This window comes from Ambystoma mexicanum, chromosome 2p (assembly GCF_040938575.1).
Source record: "Ambystoma mexicanum isolate Mex_15411 chromosome 2p, UKY_AmexF1_1, whole genome shotgun sequence".
Taxonomy (NCBI): Eukaryota; Metazoa; Chordata; class Amphibia; order Caudata; family Ambystomatidae; genus Ambystoma; species Ambystoma mexicanum.
This window is the reverse complement of record NC_090923.1, coordinates 485,701,396-485,719,888: the sequence shown is the minus strand read 5'-3', so window position 1 is coordinate 485,719,888 and position 18,493 is coordinate 485,701,396. Positions and strand designations below refer to the sequence as shown.

The window sequence follows — 18,493 nt, the reverse complement described above, 5'->3', positions numbered from 1 at the left end:
AAGACCGGAAGGGAAATCGACTGATTCAGATGAAATTCGGTCACTACCTTTGGTAGGAAAGCTGGGTTCGTCAAAGGACTACCTTGTCCTTGTGAAAGACCAAGAAAGGATGCTCCACCGACAATGCCTGGAGCTCACTCACTCTCCTCGCTGACGTAATGGCGACCAGAAAGGACACTTTCCAGGACACGTACTTAGGGTCAACCGTAGCCATTGGCTCAAAGGGTTTATGGCACAGCGCCGTCAGGACTACATTTAGGTCCCAAGGCGGGTGCGGACTACGAACCGGAGGGTAGATGCGTGTCAAGCCAGCAAAATGTCTCTTCACCACCGGGTTAGTTAAAGAATAAGAACACCGGTCTGCAGAGAGGTAAGCGGAAATCGCAGAGAGAGGAGTCCTGCAAGACAGAACATGAACCCCTGACTCTGCTAGGGAGGATACGAGGGACAGCACCGTGTCAATCGTTGCCACTCTCGGGTCCAATTCTTTCTCCAAACACCAATGACAGAACCTGAGCCATTTACTCTTGTAATGGGATCTGGTCGAGGGTTTCCTGGCCGCCTGGATAATGCGCATGTTATCCGCAGACAAACCCAAATGCTCTAGAGACGTGAACTCAGGCACCATAACGCCAAGTTGAGCGATTGTGGGGAGGGGTGCCACATCTGCTGTTCCCCTTGGTGAAGAAGATCTGGTAACCTGATCGGCGGACACACCAACAGGTGTTGAAGTTGAGCACCAAAACATGGCCGGCCACCACGGAGCTATCAGTAGAAGAGAACAGTTGACAGAGCTCTTCAACTTCCAAATTGCTCAATGAACTAGGGGAAGAGGCAGGAAGGCGTAAGCTCTCATGTTGTGCCATGGAATCTCGAGTGCATCCCCCAGAGAGGAGGCTCCCAGCCCCCTCTGGAGGCGTACTGAGGAAGCTTCTTGTTTACCGCCGTGGCGAAGAGGTCTGCCTCCGGTGTGCCCCAACGTGAGAAAATCAATGAGAGGATCTCTGCCTTCAACTCCCACTCGCAGCTGACCACTGTCCGCCGGCTGAGGGCATCCGCAGCGACATTCAGCTGGCCCAGGATGTGCACTGCAAGCAGCCAGACCCCATGAAGCACGGCCCACACCCAAATCTGGATGGACAGGTCCACGAGAGGGGGAGACTATTCCCCCTTGCTTGGTTATGTAATACATTGATACCACATTGTCCGTTCTTATGCAGACCACCTTGTTGACAATGAGAGGTATGAACGCCTTGAGTGCCAGAAAAATCGCCAGAAGCTCCAAATGATTTATATGCAGGAGCTTGTCCTGAGGTGACCAGAGGTCCGAGACCTGAAGATGGTCTAACGTCGCACCCCACCCCAAAAGGGAGGAGTCTGTCGTGATCGTCACCATGTGGGCTGGGTCATGGAACCCCACGCCCACGGACAGGTTGCCGAGAGATGACCACCAGTCCAGGTCCACTCTCATGGAATCCGGAATCATCATACGCTTGGAATCCGGGTCCACAGCCTGACGCCAGAAACTCCGAAGAGGCCTCTGGAACCACCAGCCCGACATGCTCTCCGACTGCGCAAACATCTGGCACGTGGCAAACAGGTCTGCCATTCTGTCCCCGGTCAGATACACTCGGCAGTCGATCGTGTTCCAACGAAAACCCAGGAAAGTCCGGTCCTGTGAGACCGTCATGGAGGATTTCCGCCAGTTCACCGACAGCCCAAGATGGAACAGGAGCTGAAGGTTGCCCGCTGCTGCCAACGGACAAGGGCTGCGTAGGAGTCAGTCGTCCAAATAGGAATACACATGAGACGAAGATAGGCCACAATCACCGACCTCATCTTCGTGAAGACACGCGGCGCCGAACTGAGGCCAAAAGGAAGCACCCAAAACTGGAAGTGCTCCTCTCCCAAAGAGAAGCAGAGGTATCTCCTGTGAGGATTCCAAATCAGGATATGCATGTACGCATCCTGAAGATCCACCACGCTGAGCCAATCGCCCATCTGCAAAGAGGAGTGAATCTGGCCAGGCGTGATCATCTTGAATTTCTCTTGGGGTAGGAAAAGATTGAACTGGGAAAGGTCTAGGATGGTGCGCAGGCCAGCCTGGTTGGGTTTGGGCGCCGGGAGTAGAAGCCCTCCCCTCGCTACCCAAGGGGAACGGGTTCCACAGCTCTGAGGGAGGGTGAGCCCGACAGCTGAAAAGGAGGGTTGAGGGGTAGGGTAGGGGGTAAAGGTAAGCGGAAGCCCGCTCGAGCGACTGACAAGACCCATCTGTCTTCTGTGATGGCCGGCCACGCCTCCCAATGAGACGCAATGCGTCCTCCCACCAGGGTCTCGTGCGAACGCGGAAAAACCCTCATTTGGCAGGCTTATCGGTGGCGGTGCCACCTGAACCTGATGAGGAGGCTTAGGAGAGGGAGAAAAACTGCGTACGCTGTTGTCTACGGCGATTATTTCCCGCAGGAGTATCCACTCTGCGGGATTTGCGGTCGAGGAAGCCCCTAAAACCAGAGGAAGGTCGACCTTGCAATAATGGCCTTTGAGACTTGAAGGGAGCTTTAACCAGAACAGACAATGATTTAGCCGTCTGAGTGCCATCTTTGGTTTTGGTGAGCTCTACATCAGTAGAAGAGTGAAAAAACTCCTTACCATCAAATGGAAGGTCCAGAACCTTGTCTTGCGCCTCCTTCGAGAACTTAGTGGCATGCAGCCATGCTTGCCGCGAGCTATCAACCCCAAGCATCAGACCCCGAGCCGAGGTGTCTACGTGATGAGCCGCAGCCTCCAGGAGATCCTGGGCCAAGACCCTGGCATCGGAAAGGCCTCCTCTGAAATCCTCCAACTTCTTGACCGGAATGTGCTCCTCAAACTCCGACAGACCTCTCCACATCTGCATGTTAGCTCCCACCAAAATCAATTCTGCATTGGCCTGCCTGAGCTGCAAGGCCGAATTGGCAAAGATTTTCCTCCCTAGGGAGTCCAGGAGCTTGTCCTCCTTTCCCAAGGCCTGAGTAGCCGTCGCGGAGGAGGATGCTGCAGGCCTGTATTGCAACGTAGCCGCAGCCATCACTGTGGAGGAGGGAGGCGGACAAGACAAGGCCACTTCTTCCGAAGAATGCAGCCTGTACCTCGAGTCAATCTTTTTATTGACAAAAAGTCCTGAGTGTGGCTTTTGCCAAACTCTTCGGACCTCGGCCAGAACGTCCTTCTGCAAGAACAGGCCGGTACGCTCCAAAGGAGACAAGGTGAGCGCCCCAGAAATCACGCCCTCCTGCAGAGCAGGTGCCTCGGACACCGGAACATCTAAGAAACTCATCATGTCCAGCAACCGGTCATGGAAAGCTCTGATAGAGCGTGGAAGGTCCTCGTTGTCCTGATCGCCTTGAGGGTCATCTGACAGGTCAGGATCCTGCTGAGCCATGTCAGGCACTGCCTTGTCCACTGGGGAGAATGGTGGCACAGGCGGAAGCGCAGGAGGGGGGGGCACCACAGGCAAGGGAGGCGTCGGCGGGACCACCGGCGGAACGGGTGGAGCCGGAGGCGCGGGTGGACATATCTCCTTGAAAAGCCCTTTGAAATATTCCCTCATGGGGTCGGAGCGCATAAGCGCTTGAAATTTACCGAAAAAGGCGTCCTCAGGAGATTGTTTCGGAACCTGAGGAGGCCTCATGAGGTGGACAAATCCAGGGACGTAACGGGGAAGGGTGCCACACCGTCCCCTTCACCGACGAATCCACATAAATCAAGGGAGCCGCCCCCGCGGGAAACAAAACATTGTGCGGAAGAGGCATCCGGGTGTTTCAATCATAAACCGGCCGGTAAGGATGCGCACAAGGGACCTTAGGTTCACCCGAAGGACCAAACCCTACACCAGGGGCCAATGGCGTAGTTGTAGGGGGTAGTACCTGAAATGGCCGCCGTGGTCGTGGTGGGAACGGCCGCCATTTTGTCCTCATCTGAGGTGAACTGCGGCACGTGAGGAAGTGAGGCAGGGGTCCCAGTCGATGGGTCAGGGGTCTTAATTTTAGCCTTAACGTAAGGAACCTCGGCAGAGCCGGTACTATGAGGCCTGGAATGTTTCTGCGACATACCAACCACCAACTGAGCCTTCGAAGGAAGGGCCCCGGCACTGCCGGTAAAAGAAGAAACTTTCTTTGCCCCCTCAACACATCTGGTGACACCACAAGAGCGGGAACGGTGAGCAACCGCTTTCACCGACAGGGCCTTGCCCGGCCCCTCAGAACTGTTGGTATCCTTAGCCTCTGTACGAGGGACCTCGGACTTAGGCCCGGTAGAAGCCTTATCGGCACGGGCCTCGAACATCCATTCGGTAACCTCAAGCCCAGCCAAGACCTCGGGGCGCACCCCGGTTTTGTCTTGGAGGGAAGCCGAAAGAGCGGCCTCAGAGCAAGCTCCGGTACCCCACGACTCAGTAGAACTGGGTCTACAAACAGCCCCACAGGAGGGGCCTCGGAGCATACTCCGGTGGACACAGGCCCCTTACGGAGACCCGCAGAGAAAACTCCGGTAGAATTATTAGGCCCGACAGGCACCTCAGGGCGAACCCCGGTAACAGAGCGATCAACGCCCCTCCCGGCTCGAGAGGAACCCGGAAAGGTATCCCCCGGCTGGGGTGCTCTGAAAAGTAAAGATCTTACCGGGCGTTTTTTCTTCTCATCGATGAACGCCTGAAAATGCAAAGGAGGAGTTCGTCCGAACACCTCCTCCCACCGACGTTGAAGTGCCCGGACCGAAAGGGAGTCACAGTAAAAACAGGAGTCCCAACGGTGTTCCGGACCCAAACACTCTAAACAAAGAGGATGGGGATCCGCCCTCGCGAAGCGACAGTGACACGATGAACAGTCTGGAAAATCTACTTTAAAAAAGACAGACAGACTAGTAAACGAAGCTAGCGAGAGCCAGAGAGGGGAAAAAGGGAAGAAAGTCTTCCGAGGATGCAAGTGCGTCTGGCCCCGATCGTGTGGAGAAAAGGACTGATGGGCGATGCGCGGGGCGGAGCCAAAGTGGGCGAGGTTACGCGCAGGAAAGAGGAGGGACAAATTTTGAAAAAAATGTGGATGCTTTTTACAAAGTGCTCCGGTCCCGTCCCACAGGACGGAGAGATGTCCCATAAGTATGGAGGAAAGTGGACGAGACTTAAGAGTACACAAGAAACTACAGAGACCTAGAGAATACAAAATTGTGGGGATTGAATTTGTGATTGCAACACCCTTCACCAAAGCCTATTTTCCATTTTACCCCAAAATTCCAGAACCCAACATGGATACATTTCGATTCCATAGATTGATATTACAGTACCTACATATAACTTTACTAGGGGAATAAGAGTATAGACAGTACTTATTGTGTGTGTAAAAAAAATCTAAGGAATAAATTCAAATCTTGTGTGAAATATTTCTTCACTTCTCACTTGTTTGGGGAGCCTAAAATGTAAAAACCTAGGTAATTCATTTCAGTTACTTTTTTAAAATTGCACTCCACCCAGAGACCATTTCCCTTTGACCGTCACTCCCCTTCCAGATAAATTCAATATTGTGGACTTGCAAACATACATTTTCAGAAATGTGTGAAATGTTTCAAATGCGGTTAACAATCTGAAGTCCTACGACTGCATTCCATAATTAGGAAGTCTTTCGCATAGGCTAGCCAGGAGGCTTGCATCCAACCAATTTTCGGTGCAATAAAAGAGCAAGGTTACAGTGTCTCCCACACATCTGACAGAGATTAAATAGATAGTGGGCAAGTATGCACCCCGGTCTTAACCCACTATTCACAGGGATCTCTTTGGTCATATCGCCCGTTTTGTTCATTCTTACATGGAGCACAGTTGATTCATGTCGCCTAATAAGCTTGAATAAACCTGGAGGAATCCACCACCTGTTTAGTTTTGCCCAAAGCAATTTGCGACTAACCAAATCGAAAGCTAAACTAAGACCGATAGCCTTCTAGGGGCCTTCCTGTGCCAGGTCTCGACACATTTTAAGAATTAACCCATTTAACTCTGTTCCCAGAAGCCAGTTTGCCACTTGATGCTTTTTGCTCACTGCTCAAGATGTTTTAGAAGCACTGCAGCATAGATCTTACCATCAGCATCTAATAGTGAAATTGGCCGACAGTTCTTTGATTGGAGCGAAGACAGTGTTTACACACGTGTATGATGTGGGAGATCCTCGAGGATGTTGGATAGCAGTCCTTTTTATGAAAGTCCAGAAAAAGAAGTGATAAAATAAATGCCCAACAAAGTGGGTTCTCTTTAAACAATGTATTCTAGAGTTTGAGGTCAGGGGCCCTTCAATGACTTGCACTTATTTTCCAGGATTCTCTGTGGCGAGAAATCAATGCTGTTCTGTGTATTCTCACCACTACTCAAAAGGGTCCAATCCCTCAACCATGTCCTTTGGATACAACGATTTAAAATGGTTAACCCAATCCTTTTCCGAAACGGCATTCATTTGGACTGCCTTATTGAAATTCCTTAACAAGTTCACTAAAGACCAAAAGTGACCCGCTTTATTCTTTGAGGCTATACAACATCTGTATCAAGTCTTTACACTGTAGTTTTGCTCTTTGACCTTTGGTCCAATTTTTATAAAGACGATTTTAGTAATCATCTTATGTTTTTCCAACTCTGAAATACCCACATTCTATACAGACTTTACTCTTCCTCCAATTCCAGCTTTTTATGTGCAACCAGTTCATCCAAGAGCGAGTGTTCACTTTTCCCAGTCTAGAATGTAATCTGTTCTGTTGGCCAGCGGGCAATGGGTATCCAAAATGGAGGCAAATTATCCTCTTCCAAAGTCTACCGAAAACAGCCCCATTTTGAACTGTAAATCAGTGGTATCCACGATATGCTCAATCTTAGCATTACATTTTGCAATGGATCTCGTGTTACACATCACCCAATTGCACCCCCCCCCACCCTCATGTTACCTACCAAATCAGGTACATATACGTTCATTTGGAAAGCAACAAGAGACTTCAGTGTACAACTGAACGGTCACTCTATGGGTTTTCTGTCACACGAAGATCCAGACAACTATTGAACAAATAAAGGTCCATAAAAATAAAATCCAATGTAGATTTCGAGTCCCCCTGGAACCCTATATACTTTCCCCTTCATCTCCTTTAATTGAACCATTTACTTTCATTAGTCCATGTGTTTGCATAAAAGTGGCCCATTTCTCACCATTACAGAACTTCTTCCTGGAATGACCATTGGGCAAAACAATTAATTTACACTGTCAGACGAACGACCAATAGGTACTATTCAAATTCCCTAAAATGACATGCCCCAATATACTACTGACCCTCCATTTATCGACCAGAAATCTTAATTTAGCTAAGAATGTGTCCAATGGCCCAACATTCTCATGCCAATAGATATTAAATCAGCAATATCCAAACTACAACTCTGGAAATTCCCAACCCAAATTCGTTCACCAAGACTCCAGTAACTGAGGCCAACTCCTTAGCTTCAGTCACCACACCCCAATTTTAACAGGGTAATCAAGAGAAGACCAATCTAATCTCCCTCGTTTGTTTGTCCATTCCTCGTGAAATTAACTTCTCTGGTTTCCACCCTCATTTTCCAAGGAAACTATAAGGTCATTATGCTTGGGTATATTATTTCAATGTACCAAATCCTCCCTTAAAGTACCTTTACTCTGGAATGTTTCCCTCCATTCAAACCCAAGATCCCTAAAATGGGCTACGTCATGAAGAATGGCTTCTACAACAAAGTTAAATCTCACATGAATGGTTATGCTGTTGGCACTGGAGGTGGGGGTGGGGGTGGACGCAAAACTCGATCGATCTCTAGTACTCAGACCATATAGTCCCGGGAGGATAGCTCAGCGGCAACGTGCACGCCTTGGAAGAAAGACGACACGAAGCAACACAGGTTCCATCCCCGGGTCCGTGCTTAGAAACATCTGGGTGTTTAAGCGTGTTATAAATACGCAACTAAGACACACAAAAAAAAACAATTACGAAAATAAACAAACAAATTCTGTAACAGCGCCTCGATGCCCGCGGGCTGTATGAGCGCTTTAAAAATGTAAAATAAATAATTATACATTTGGTACTTCTGAAAGCACCAAAAGGGACGGCTGACCTATTTAGAATTAAACGAGGGTCATCCCTGTAGACACCTATCAAAATCATACGATTCTGTTGTACATTTGTCCTGCTACGAATATCTAACTTCGTCACTTCACAGGGACAAGACTGAGGCCCATTTAAAATAACCTGTTCTCGCCCTCTCTGGTCCCCCCCCCCACTCCCCCCCCTTAAAGATACTGAAAATATTGGGTTCAAACCGCACGCCCTTCTGTTTAACCACGTTCACCAAAGTTTCAGCTATTGCACACATTTTATAATGTAATGCGTCTGCAGCCCCACGAAACCCATAGTAGACACTGGGTTGTGAAGCATTTAAATGGTGTTGTGGGGACACATTTTTTGATGTACCGGTCAGCTGGACCCTCGGAAAAACCCTGGTTTCCGTACATATTTATATATCCGGGTCAAACCTTCTCCCCTGACTTTGGTAAAATAGGCCAGTGGGCTTATTAACAGTCAGTGAATTTTCCCTAGACCATCTATTAGAAGGATCATCGTCCGTTTGTTTGTGCATAGCTACATTGTTTAGATCTCATTAAAAAAAAAAAGAATCACTGTTCTTTCCTGCTTGCCTAGGTGGGCGTCCATTTCTAAACACTGTCCTTAAATGTCCTTCTTATCCATGGAGTGGTGGGACCAAATCTGTAGTGTCTGTTTGAACAGACACTAGAGGAGGTCCACTGTCCTGATTTATCACTGTGGACACGCTCCTAGGTCTTTGCATCCCCACCCATGGACTGGAGTCACTGATCCGGTTAAAGGGTTTGCCTCAGATTAGGGTTCCCTTTGTGGATCACAGGTTCCGATAAGTCCTCCGCTTCTGAAAGGTTATCCATCATAACTTTCAACTGGGTCTTCTCACGCTCCACTATAATCTTTTGCAGAGCGGGATTTTATATTGGCAAATGCATCTTTCATAGTGAAATTGTGTAGGAATTTCCTCGATTATTTGGCATTTTACATATTTGTTGGCTTTTTACCATTGTGGGCCAAAATATTTTAGCTTTTTTGCACTGCTTTTTTGTGTAAATCAATCTCAGGTATACTATTCCCTGGTGCAGAGACAAAAATTGGGGAGCCTTCATTCACCACCAATGGAACCTCACTTCCAGACAAGATTTGTATTGCATGAAATAAGTCAGACGTGCCTCATTTTTGTGATTGGATTTTGGTCATGAAGTGTGCTTTCAGGTCAGCTTTATTTGCAGCAGTGCCAAGTTTCTTCTGGATTGCTGACAATGGAATGGACTTGTAGCTCCTGTTTAATACTTTCATATAGAAATATGAAGGATAAAAGGACATAGTTTAAAGCAAAGAGCGTGCTCGGAGTGGAGTCATCTATTACATTTATTGAATTAGCCACCAAACACTCTTGCGTCTTGGAATAGAGACATAAGAGGTATCTGTAACGTAATTGTTTCCTTCCGGATCTGAAAAAAATTAGTGAGTGTAGTGCCATAATGTTTGATTATGTATTGGGTCTGCTACAATCTGTATGTCTAAGATTTTCCAACTCATCAGTTAGTACGAGTGGGTTAGAAATCACTTTTATTCCTTAAGTCTGTTTTCAAGTGCCTTGCTGTGCGGGGGCCCAGTTGCACCACATTTTTCCTACCCCTCATAACTGGGTGCCAGTATCTTGCAAACACGTATCCCTTGGGGGGTGGGGAGGAATTGGCGAGAGCGTCAATGTCAAATTTCTTGCCATCTCGAACATTTGTTCAGCAATCGTAGCGTTGGTGTGTTCTGCTGGGCTACGAAGAGAGTACCTTTTTACAACAATAAAAGTCTCATTCATCGCTGCGCAGATCCTTTGGAGTTCCTTGTGTTCCAATCTGTTTGGTTTATGAGCCGAATGCCCAAACAAAACCCCCACTGTCCCCAAACAGCCATTTGAGTAAAAGCTGAATTCTCTTGTTGGGAGAGTTGATGACTCTCACATTCCACTTTTGTAACTTACCAAGCATCTTTACAGATTTTTGCTGGTGGGCAATTGGATAGTAACTTTACAGGAATAGGTATGAGCAAGAGTGGGAAATAGGTTTCCTACTGCGATAGGCATAATAAAACGTTTGTAAAACCATGTTAATCATTTCTTATAACAACCCCTTATTAAGGGGTTGTATGTGGTCATAGGTAATTCACTTGGTAATTTTAAATGTTTGGTGGCTGAACACGGTCGTCTCGGCCCCAGGATCCGTCGTTGCACAGATCCCCCATCATTATCTTAGTTATATGGGCCTCCAAGTAAAAAGCCTGCTCCCCTTAAAAGAGTGCAGTTAGGTCAAATCATATCTGGGCGTCTTACCTCTGCAATTTTGAGAATCTGCAAAGATGCAAAGCAGCAGTCTTTAACACTCCCTGAACATGGTGCCTCCAAGCTACGCCGAACCAAACCTCACCACCTGTTACAAGCTACTTCGAACCACACAGCATTGTCTGATCCAGTCAAGAGAGCACACTGCTGTAGCCAAATCTCTTCTTTCCCCACAGAGCCTATCCAGCCTTCAAACTACACAGTCTTGAAAAACCGCACACATGTCCCAAGCTTCTTCGGACCACGATCCGTTGCAGATTGATCAATCACATGGCATTGTGGCATCCCATCGAGGCAGCTCACCAACTTGAACCAGACTTAAAAGCAACGGAAAACACCCTGAAGCCTAGCTCAAAGCTGTCAAGACACTGAAATAAGGTATGAATAGGTGGTGCTGTCACACTGATCTTGTGCTAGGTGCCAAAATTAAATTTCAGACATCAGTTTATGCCTTGAAGACTTTTTCTTTAACGTTTGACTTTTATACAAGACTGTTCAACTGCACATCACAGTTCTTCATTACCAAGGGTGCACTTTCTCTCAATGTCTGCCTTCTCTGTGCATCTTAGTCGGTCCGATAGCACAGCGAGTAGAGCGTTCGCTTTGATATATGTGCAGAGCCTGCTGACGCAGGTTCAAATCCCGGCAGGGCCAAACTCAGCCTTTCATCCTTTAGAGGGCGATAAATGAGCACCACACACCGTGGGTAACAATAAGCAGCGCTCCGATACCTTAGGGTTCGTAGCGCTACATAAATGATAAATTATTATTTCTCATTGAAGGTGCATCTCATTACATAGGTGGGGCATTAGTATTTTTAATAGTTTGTCCAGCCTTTTAATTCAATTAAAGTCTTATTTCTAGAGGCTTGATCAGACCTTTTTTATGTTGGTACTTAACATACTATTTTTTGGATGCTTCCCTGCTGGCTCATACCATTTTGAAGAGTATAGCCCTAGGCCCATGCTTACTCAAAGAAGCAAAGGAGGTATACCATTCATGTTGTGGCAAATCTACCTTTACGATTGAGATCTCTGCTGCTCTAGTTGGAACCACTCATCACAGGGCAGTAATCATTTCATCGTCCCTTTTTTTTGCAATAACTAACTTGATTCTCACCCGTCTGTTTTTATGAACGAAGTTGACTCTTGTGTTGCTTCTAATGTACATTCTATTCTCTGTTTTTCTATAGTAGTAGTTGCTTCCGATATGAGATTTCACATTAATGCTGGTGTGATTTGATATATGATATGGCATTTATAACACCTATACACAAGTGTTTCAAGATGCGACGAGGCAAGAGAGGAGGAACAGGGGGAAGACAGACAACGATCTTACTAGGCCAGGTGACATTGAGATCATGCAAGTGCAGTGGAGGGAGGGAAGGGGAAAGGTTTGAGGGGAAGGGGGGGGCAGTGCAGTACATAGGATAAACATTAAATAAAATAAGTGCGGCCAGCTGGTGGCAAGTGCAAAGGTAAGTGCAGACATCAGGTGTCATGTGGTGGTAGGGGGCTGTAGGGATACAGAAAAAGCCCCCCCCACCCCAAGTTCAAGGGTTGCCAGGGGGCAGTGCAGTTGTGCAACTGGCGGTAAGGGGGCATGGGCCCGAGAACAGAATGTAGCCAGGTGACCAGTGCAGTTTCAGCCAGGGGAGAGGAGGAGAGAAAGCAGAAGCAAAGAGGAAGGTCTTGATGTGCTTCCGAAACCAGAGATGGTTCTCCTCAAATTTCAAAGAGGCAGGGAGGCAGCCAAAGAAAGATCTACCGCCAACTCGTTGCTTGGAGAAGCGACTGACCCTGAGGGAGTTGGAGGCGGATGAGCGAAGAGCTCAAGGAGGAAGATATTTACAAAGGGAATTGAAGGCATTGAGGCCCTAGGCCCCAGAAGGCCTTGTGGACAATGCAGAGGGCTTTGAACTTAATTCTCGCAGCCACTGGCCGCCAGTGCAAAGATTTCAATCCTGCAGAGATACGATCCCTGGGCTTGAGGCCAAGGACAAGTCTCGTAGTTCTGTTTTGGATGAGTTGCAGAGGGTGGAGAGGAGAGGCAGGCTGATTTAGAAAGGGGCTGTTGCAGTAGTCAAGCCCAGAGAGCACCAGAGCTCTGGAGACAGTGAGCTTCTGGGGGAAAGAAGAGGAAAGGAAGAATGCCTCTGAGGAAGTACAGCTGGTAGTGAGTCTTCTCAGAGACGTCAGATGTGAGGAGAGCAGGAAAGTGTGGAGTCGAAGATGACCCCAAGGTTTTTAGCCTCACAGGTGGGAGCGTGAAGAGGGCCAAGAGAAGCCGGGCAGAGAGCGACAGCAAAGGAGGGAGGAGGTGTGCCGATGAGAATCTCAGCCTTACTGGCATTAAGGCAGTTTATTGGCGGCACACCACTCCTGGGTAGCAGGGAGACAAGAGATGATAGAAGGAGAAGAGGTGGCTGAAGGGAGCATGAAAATGAGCAGTGTGTCATCTGCATAGCACTGAAAGTTGGGGCATAGAGAGGTAATGCGTGGGCAAGAAGTGTCAGGTATTGGTTGAACAGCCGAGAAGAGAGGTTAGACCCCTGGGGAACACCTCCGGTAGAGATAAAGGAGAGGAAAGACCCAAGTTGGACCTGGTAGGGTCGATCGGAGAGGAAAGAAGTCAGCCAAGCCAGGGCCTGATCTGTGACACCCAGGTTATCACAGAGATGGTTGAGCAGGATGGCATGGTTGACCGGGCCAAAGGCAGAAGCGAGATCAAGTAAGATGAGGACACAGGGGGTGTTGGAATCGAGGTTGGAGAGCAGGTCTTCACGGATGTTCAGGAGAGCAGTTTCATGGAGACAACCAACAGATTCAGTGTGAAGATTAAGCTGTGAGATGGCCAGCTTTTCCAGGAGTTTGCCCAGGAAAGGAGTGATGGAGATTGGGCGATAGCCGGGCTGGACGGGTCGGCAGAGGGTTTAAGAGGGTGCACAAGGAAGTGCTTCAGGGGGGAAGGGAAGACTCCAGTGGCGAAGGAGTGGTTGCAGGAGCCAGGGTGTCAATGTGGTACTTGATGGTTTTGGAGGAACATGGGTGAACCTGTTTTTCCAAGACTTCCATAGATCAGACTTAACCTTGTCTGCGGAGAACAGGGGAAAGGAAGAGAAGGAGGAAGGAGAGGTGGACAAAGAAGGGCCAGAGGAAGAGCGGGAAGTAGAGGAGGTGGGGGTGGGAGTGTGGGGGGGGGGGGGGAGGAGGACATGATGTACTGAGTTTTAGAAATGAAATGCGAAACCAGGGCCGTGCACAGGGCATCAGAGGGGACAGGAGAGGTAGAGACTGCAGCAGGGTTGGCCAGCGCCTAGCAGATTTTAAAGAGTTCGGCCGAGTTGTTAGATGCCGCAGAGACAAGGGCTTGGATGGAGGCTCTCTTCTTGGTGCGGACGGAGCTGGTATTGCCTTTGGAGCAGTTTGTCAGGAGGTCCCGGAAGCACGCCATTTCCTCTCAGCCACCCTGCACTTGCGTTTAAGGGTGACAAGGTCCGAGTCATACCATGAGTTGCACTTGGCTTTGGGCTTCAAGCGGATCCTCATGACAGGGGCAAGAACATCAAGAGTATGGAGCATGAAAAGGGCGGTGTGAGGGTGCGAGTCAGCCAAAGGGGAGGGGATGGGGTGAGAAAGTGGCGGTGAAAGCCTCAACGACACACGCTTCATGGGCCGGATAACCGAGAAGGTAGGTGGCAGTGCTGGAGGTGGCGTGGCTGAGGGGTAGAGAGGGTGAGCTGGGAGGAAAGGAGAAAGTGATCACTCCAGGAGAGAGGAGTGGTGAGAGGTATAGAAAGGGGAAGGTCTGAAGAGATCAGAACATTCAGAGGGTGCCCTGCAGAGTGAGTCGGGCCCGAGGGGAGAATAGAGAGAGAGAGTCGCAGAGGTCGCGAAAGAGTCCAGAGAAAGGACAGGAAGCATCCAGGTGGATGTTAAAGTCACCAAGAAGGAGGAGTTGAGTGGTCGAGACCAGGAGGTAATAGGAGAGGTCCGCCCACTCAGTTTAGATCACCTTTTCCCATTATTTCTCCAGCAGGGCTTGAATTTCCTGAGCAAGGAGCGGATCCGGACTCTTCAAAGAGAGGTTCCCTGGTGGATTGTCGCGAGGCCTCTGCCGAAAAGGAAGACAGTAGCCGTGGTTTATGATTTCCAGAACCCACACATCCGAAGTAATGGCTTGCCACTCTACAAGATGCTGCGCCAGCCTTCCCCCAACCGGCGAACCATGGGACCTGGCCTCATGACTGAGTGGTAGCGGCGTTGCCGGAGGGCAAAGAGGCAACTGCCCGAGCGGCCTTGGCACCTCGAGTACCTTTGTTTCCACCTCTGGCACTCTTACGATGGCCTCTTTGACTGCTAGCTCCTCTCGCTTTACTGAAGGACGAGTAATAGCGAAAGGAACCTCCCCTCCATTGCTGTCCCCTAGGATGAAAAGGCGGAGGTTGACGAACTGCAGCGCATAACGACTTTGCTGCAGCTTTGGAGGTCTGCATCCTCTCAAGGCTCTCGTCAGCCTTGCTGCCAAAGAGGTGTTCACCGTCAAAGAGCATGTTGAGGAGCCGGGACTGCACATCAGGAGCGAACCCAGACTTCCTCAACCACGCAAACCTGCGCATTACGGTGCTCGCCGCCATGGACCGGCTTACACAATCCGCCAAGTCCAAACCCGACTGAACGGCCTCACACATGGCATCCTTGCCATCCTGAACCATAGCAAGGAAACCATCCCGTTCGTCCCCTTCGGGAATATGATCAGCTGCTAATGCAACACAGTTCCACAGAGTGTGTGTGTGTGTGTGTGTGTGTGTGTGTGTGAAACGAGACAAGGCACATATGGAGTTGGCCGCCTGAAGCGCCATACCCCCAGAAGAAAACACTTTCTTCGCCCAGCCGTCAAAACGTTTGTCGTCCCTATCCGGAGGGATGGTAGGATACGACGCCTGCTTTGCCGGGGCCGTAGCTGCCTGCACCACCAAACTCTCTGGGGTGGGGTGCCTAGACAAGTAGCAGGGGTCGCTACTGGCTGGATGGTATTTTCGCTACAAAGATTTGCCCACTGCCGGGAGACTCTCCGGAGCAGACCAAGCCGCCGCCACCCTTCTCTGCAAAGCCATATGAAAAGGCAAAACCGGGTCAGTGGGTGGATCGAGATTCAAGGATGTCAGTGAGATCATCCTGAACGAACTCCCGTGGGGGAGCTGACCAACCCAAGTACTCGGTAACCCGAGACATAAGGCGCCGATATGACGAATCGGCATGAGTGCAGGCTCCGGCCGACAAAACTCCACCTCCGGAGAGGTGTCCAGTCCACTGGCATCATGCAGTGACTGCCTCAGGTCATCAAACTAACTATAGCCCGAGATAAGGTCATCCGGAACCGGAACCAGGCCGCCATCAGAGCCTTCATCACCCACTGAAATGTACTCCAGGCGGGGAGAGGAGGACCTCTGCAGACCAAAGCAGTGCCGGACCTTAGCCATAGCCTTTTTTTGGGGGCAAACCCCGTGCCATGGGGCCCCTCTGACACCACCGCCTCGAAAGGCATCGAGGGCGACGAGCGAGTCGGCGTTGAGCGCGCCGAGCGAGTCGGCGTCAGCTGCAACGCCTCCAGCATCTGCGGCGTTGACACAGTCCTCGAAGCCGGAGCTCCGAGCGTGTCGCGACAACATGGGCGTCGACGACCCCCTCGAAGACGGAACCTCGAGAGAAATCGTCGATGACCTTGGCGCCACAGGTGTCGATGTCTTCTTCGAAGACAGCACAGGATCACGCGGTCTCGAGCGCGTCGAGGACCGGGAACTAGAACGGGCATGGCGAGAACGGCTACCCTTGTCCGAGCGGGACCTCTCCCGCGAGCCGTGCCGACCACCAGAGCCCGAAGGCGTATGACGGTGTCTCTCGACCGGTGCCGACCGACCCCACTCGGAGGCGCAGACGGACCGGTGCCCTGCGATTCCAGAATCGCTAGTATCTGCTTACCGAAGGAAGCCCATTCCTCCGGTGTCGCTTGCATGGAGGGATAAGTGACCCGCCGACGGGCGGAGTCCTCGGAAGAGGACGGGGAAGGCGACCTATGCCGGCGCTTCCTGGAATGCCTGGAAGAGGCGGAGGAGTGGCGAGACCAACTCCTGGAAGGAGACCCACCGGACTTCCGACGACGACGCGGAGAGTCACCCCTCGAGTCATCGGTCGAAAGCCCCGCAGACCTCGACTTCCAGGGCTTAGACACCCGACCTACCGACAGTTTCTTCTTGCATTCTCGAAAAGGCCTTCGCAGTCGTCCGTATCGTGGGCCTTCCCGAGGCACCAGAGGCAGGCGTCGTGCGAGTCCGTGGCCGACATCTTGGACCCACAGTCCCCGCAGTTCTTGAAGCCCGGACGCAGGGTCGAAGATGCTAAAGACATTGCCACAAACAGGTCTTCACACCAACCGAACAGGTTCAACGAACCGAGAAAGAAAACAGCAACTCCAACGAGTCGAGGCGTACCGAGATTCACGAAGCGAACACGTTCGCGGAAAAAACGGAACTGAGGCTATGGGTGTCGTGCGTCCTACTTATCACATCGGGTGACGTCGGCCGTCGGAGGAGATCCTCGGGGACGGCGCATCGACGTAGGACGCAGACGCCAAAGATTTTCCGAAGCAGCACAGCTGTGGACATTAGCTTTCATAGATATGGAATACGTCGGAGGACCCAATCCCCTCGAATGAATATTGTAAGCCTTGTGCCAAAGCTACACCATCCAATAGCTATTTGATGAATGCAGTACAAGAAGAAAACGACAAGATAACGTAATGTATGCTAACATAAATAAACAAAATTCTACTATATTACTTTAGCCACCCTGCACTTGCACGCTCTGAATGCTCACAAGGCCTAGTAGGACCGCCCATCTCTTTCTTCAGTGTTATTATATTTGTTTTTCTTCCATGTTCCCTCCCTGTTGCCCTGTGGTCGCTTTGACACAATGTACTTGCTGTGCAAGAGCCTTACGAATGCACAATAAAAAGGTGCTGCAGGAACCAAGCACAGCAAAAACCTAAAACAAAAGTCTCCCGTTTGACAAGTGGCCAATATTAAAGTGAAGGAACGGTCTTAACTGCAGCATTCATTTACTGCTGCTCTGATGCACCTTCAATTACAGCGGGTGCTATGGCGACGTAGACGCAGACTCATGTACTGAGCAGCTAAGTGCATATGCTTCAAGCAAACGGCAGGGCTGTAGGGGCCAATATGGTAACAAAGCAATGCCAATCCCCTGTGCCCCATCAGTGAGCATGTATTTCATGAAGATCCATAAGCAAAATAGGGATTTCACATTTCACTTGGATAGCCACACAAACACTTGCAAGTGCTGCCATGTCTTACCTTGGTTTGTTTTTTGACTGCTTCATGCATTCCTGGAAAGAATCCAGTTTCTCCCAGAGCGCCAATATCTTCTCTTCCTCAGAGGGAAAGTTGATATTCTCAGAGACTTGCTGAACCATGTTGATAACCTACATATACAAAGCAGAAAAATCAATGAGAACACTCGCATTACATTCTTTCCAAACAGTTCAACACTCTGATTTAGAGCATCATCACTGACTGTACAAAATAAATAGGACTAAAATCAAGACACTAATTGCTAAAGAAAACCATCTATATTATATAAGCAGACATGCCGAATCCAATTCGGGAGATGCGTATCCAGTCTTTTTTGTAACATTCTGGGACTTGTAGTCTCAAAAACAGGAATGTAAAAGGCATCTGCTCAATGCGGGGGACATGCTGCCATTTCTGCAACATGGCAGTTGTTTCAGCAAGTACTTTTAAAGTACAGAGTTACACTGTTGACGTTTCATCAATCTTCCATTTTTAATTGCACATACTCGACTTATTAAACAACAAAAAAACAGTTAGGCGCAGGACACCACATAGAAGGGAGCTTTATGAAGTCTGGTAGGGAAAGGGAGTAGGGTGGTGTGTATACTGTTGGGGAGGGGGGTGGGGGATACAATCATCCCAGTCCCACCACTGCTTATGGA

The 18,493-nt window shown here is 49.6% G+C and overlaps 1 protein-coding gene across 1 annotated transcript in view; it reads right to left on the bottom strand.

The window, feature by feature from the left end:
- Positions 1–18,493, bottom strand: part of IARS1 (isoleucyl-tRNA synthetase 1) — a 2,025,584-nt gene that overhangs the window by 1,960,652 nt on the left and 46,439 nt on the right. Inside the window, exon 2 of the mRNA XM_069643896.1 lies at positions 17,835–17,962. Within this exon, the coding sequence (XP_069499997.1) occupies positions 17,835–17,953 (119 nt within the window). The 5' untranslated portion in view covers positions 17,954–17,962. The remainder of the gene's footprint in view (positions 1–17,834; positions 17,963–18,493) is intronic.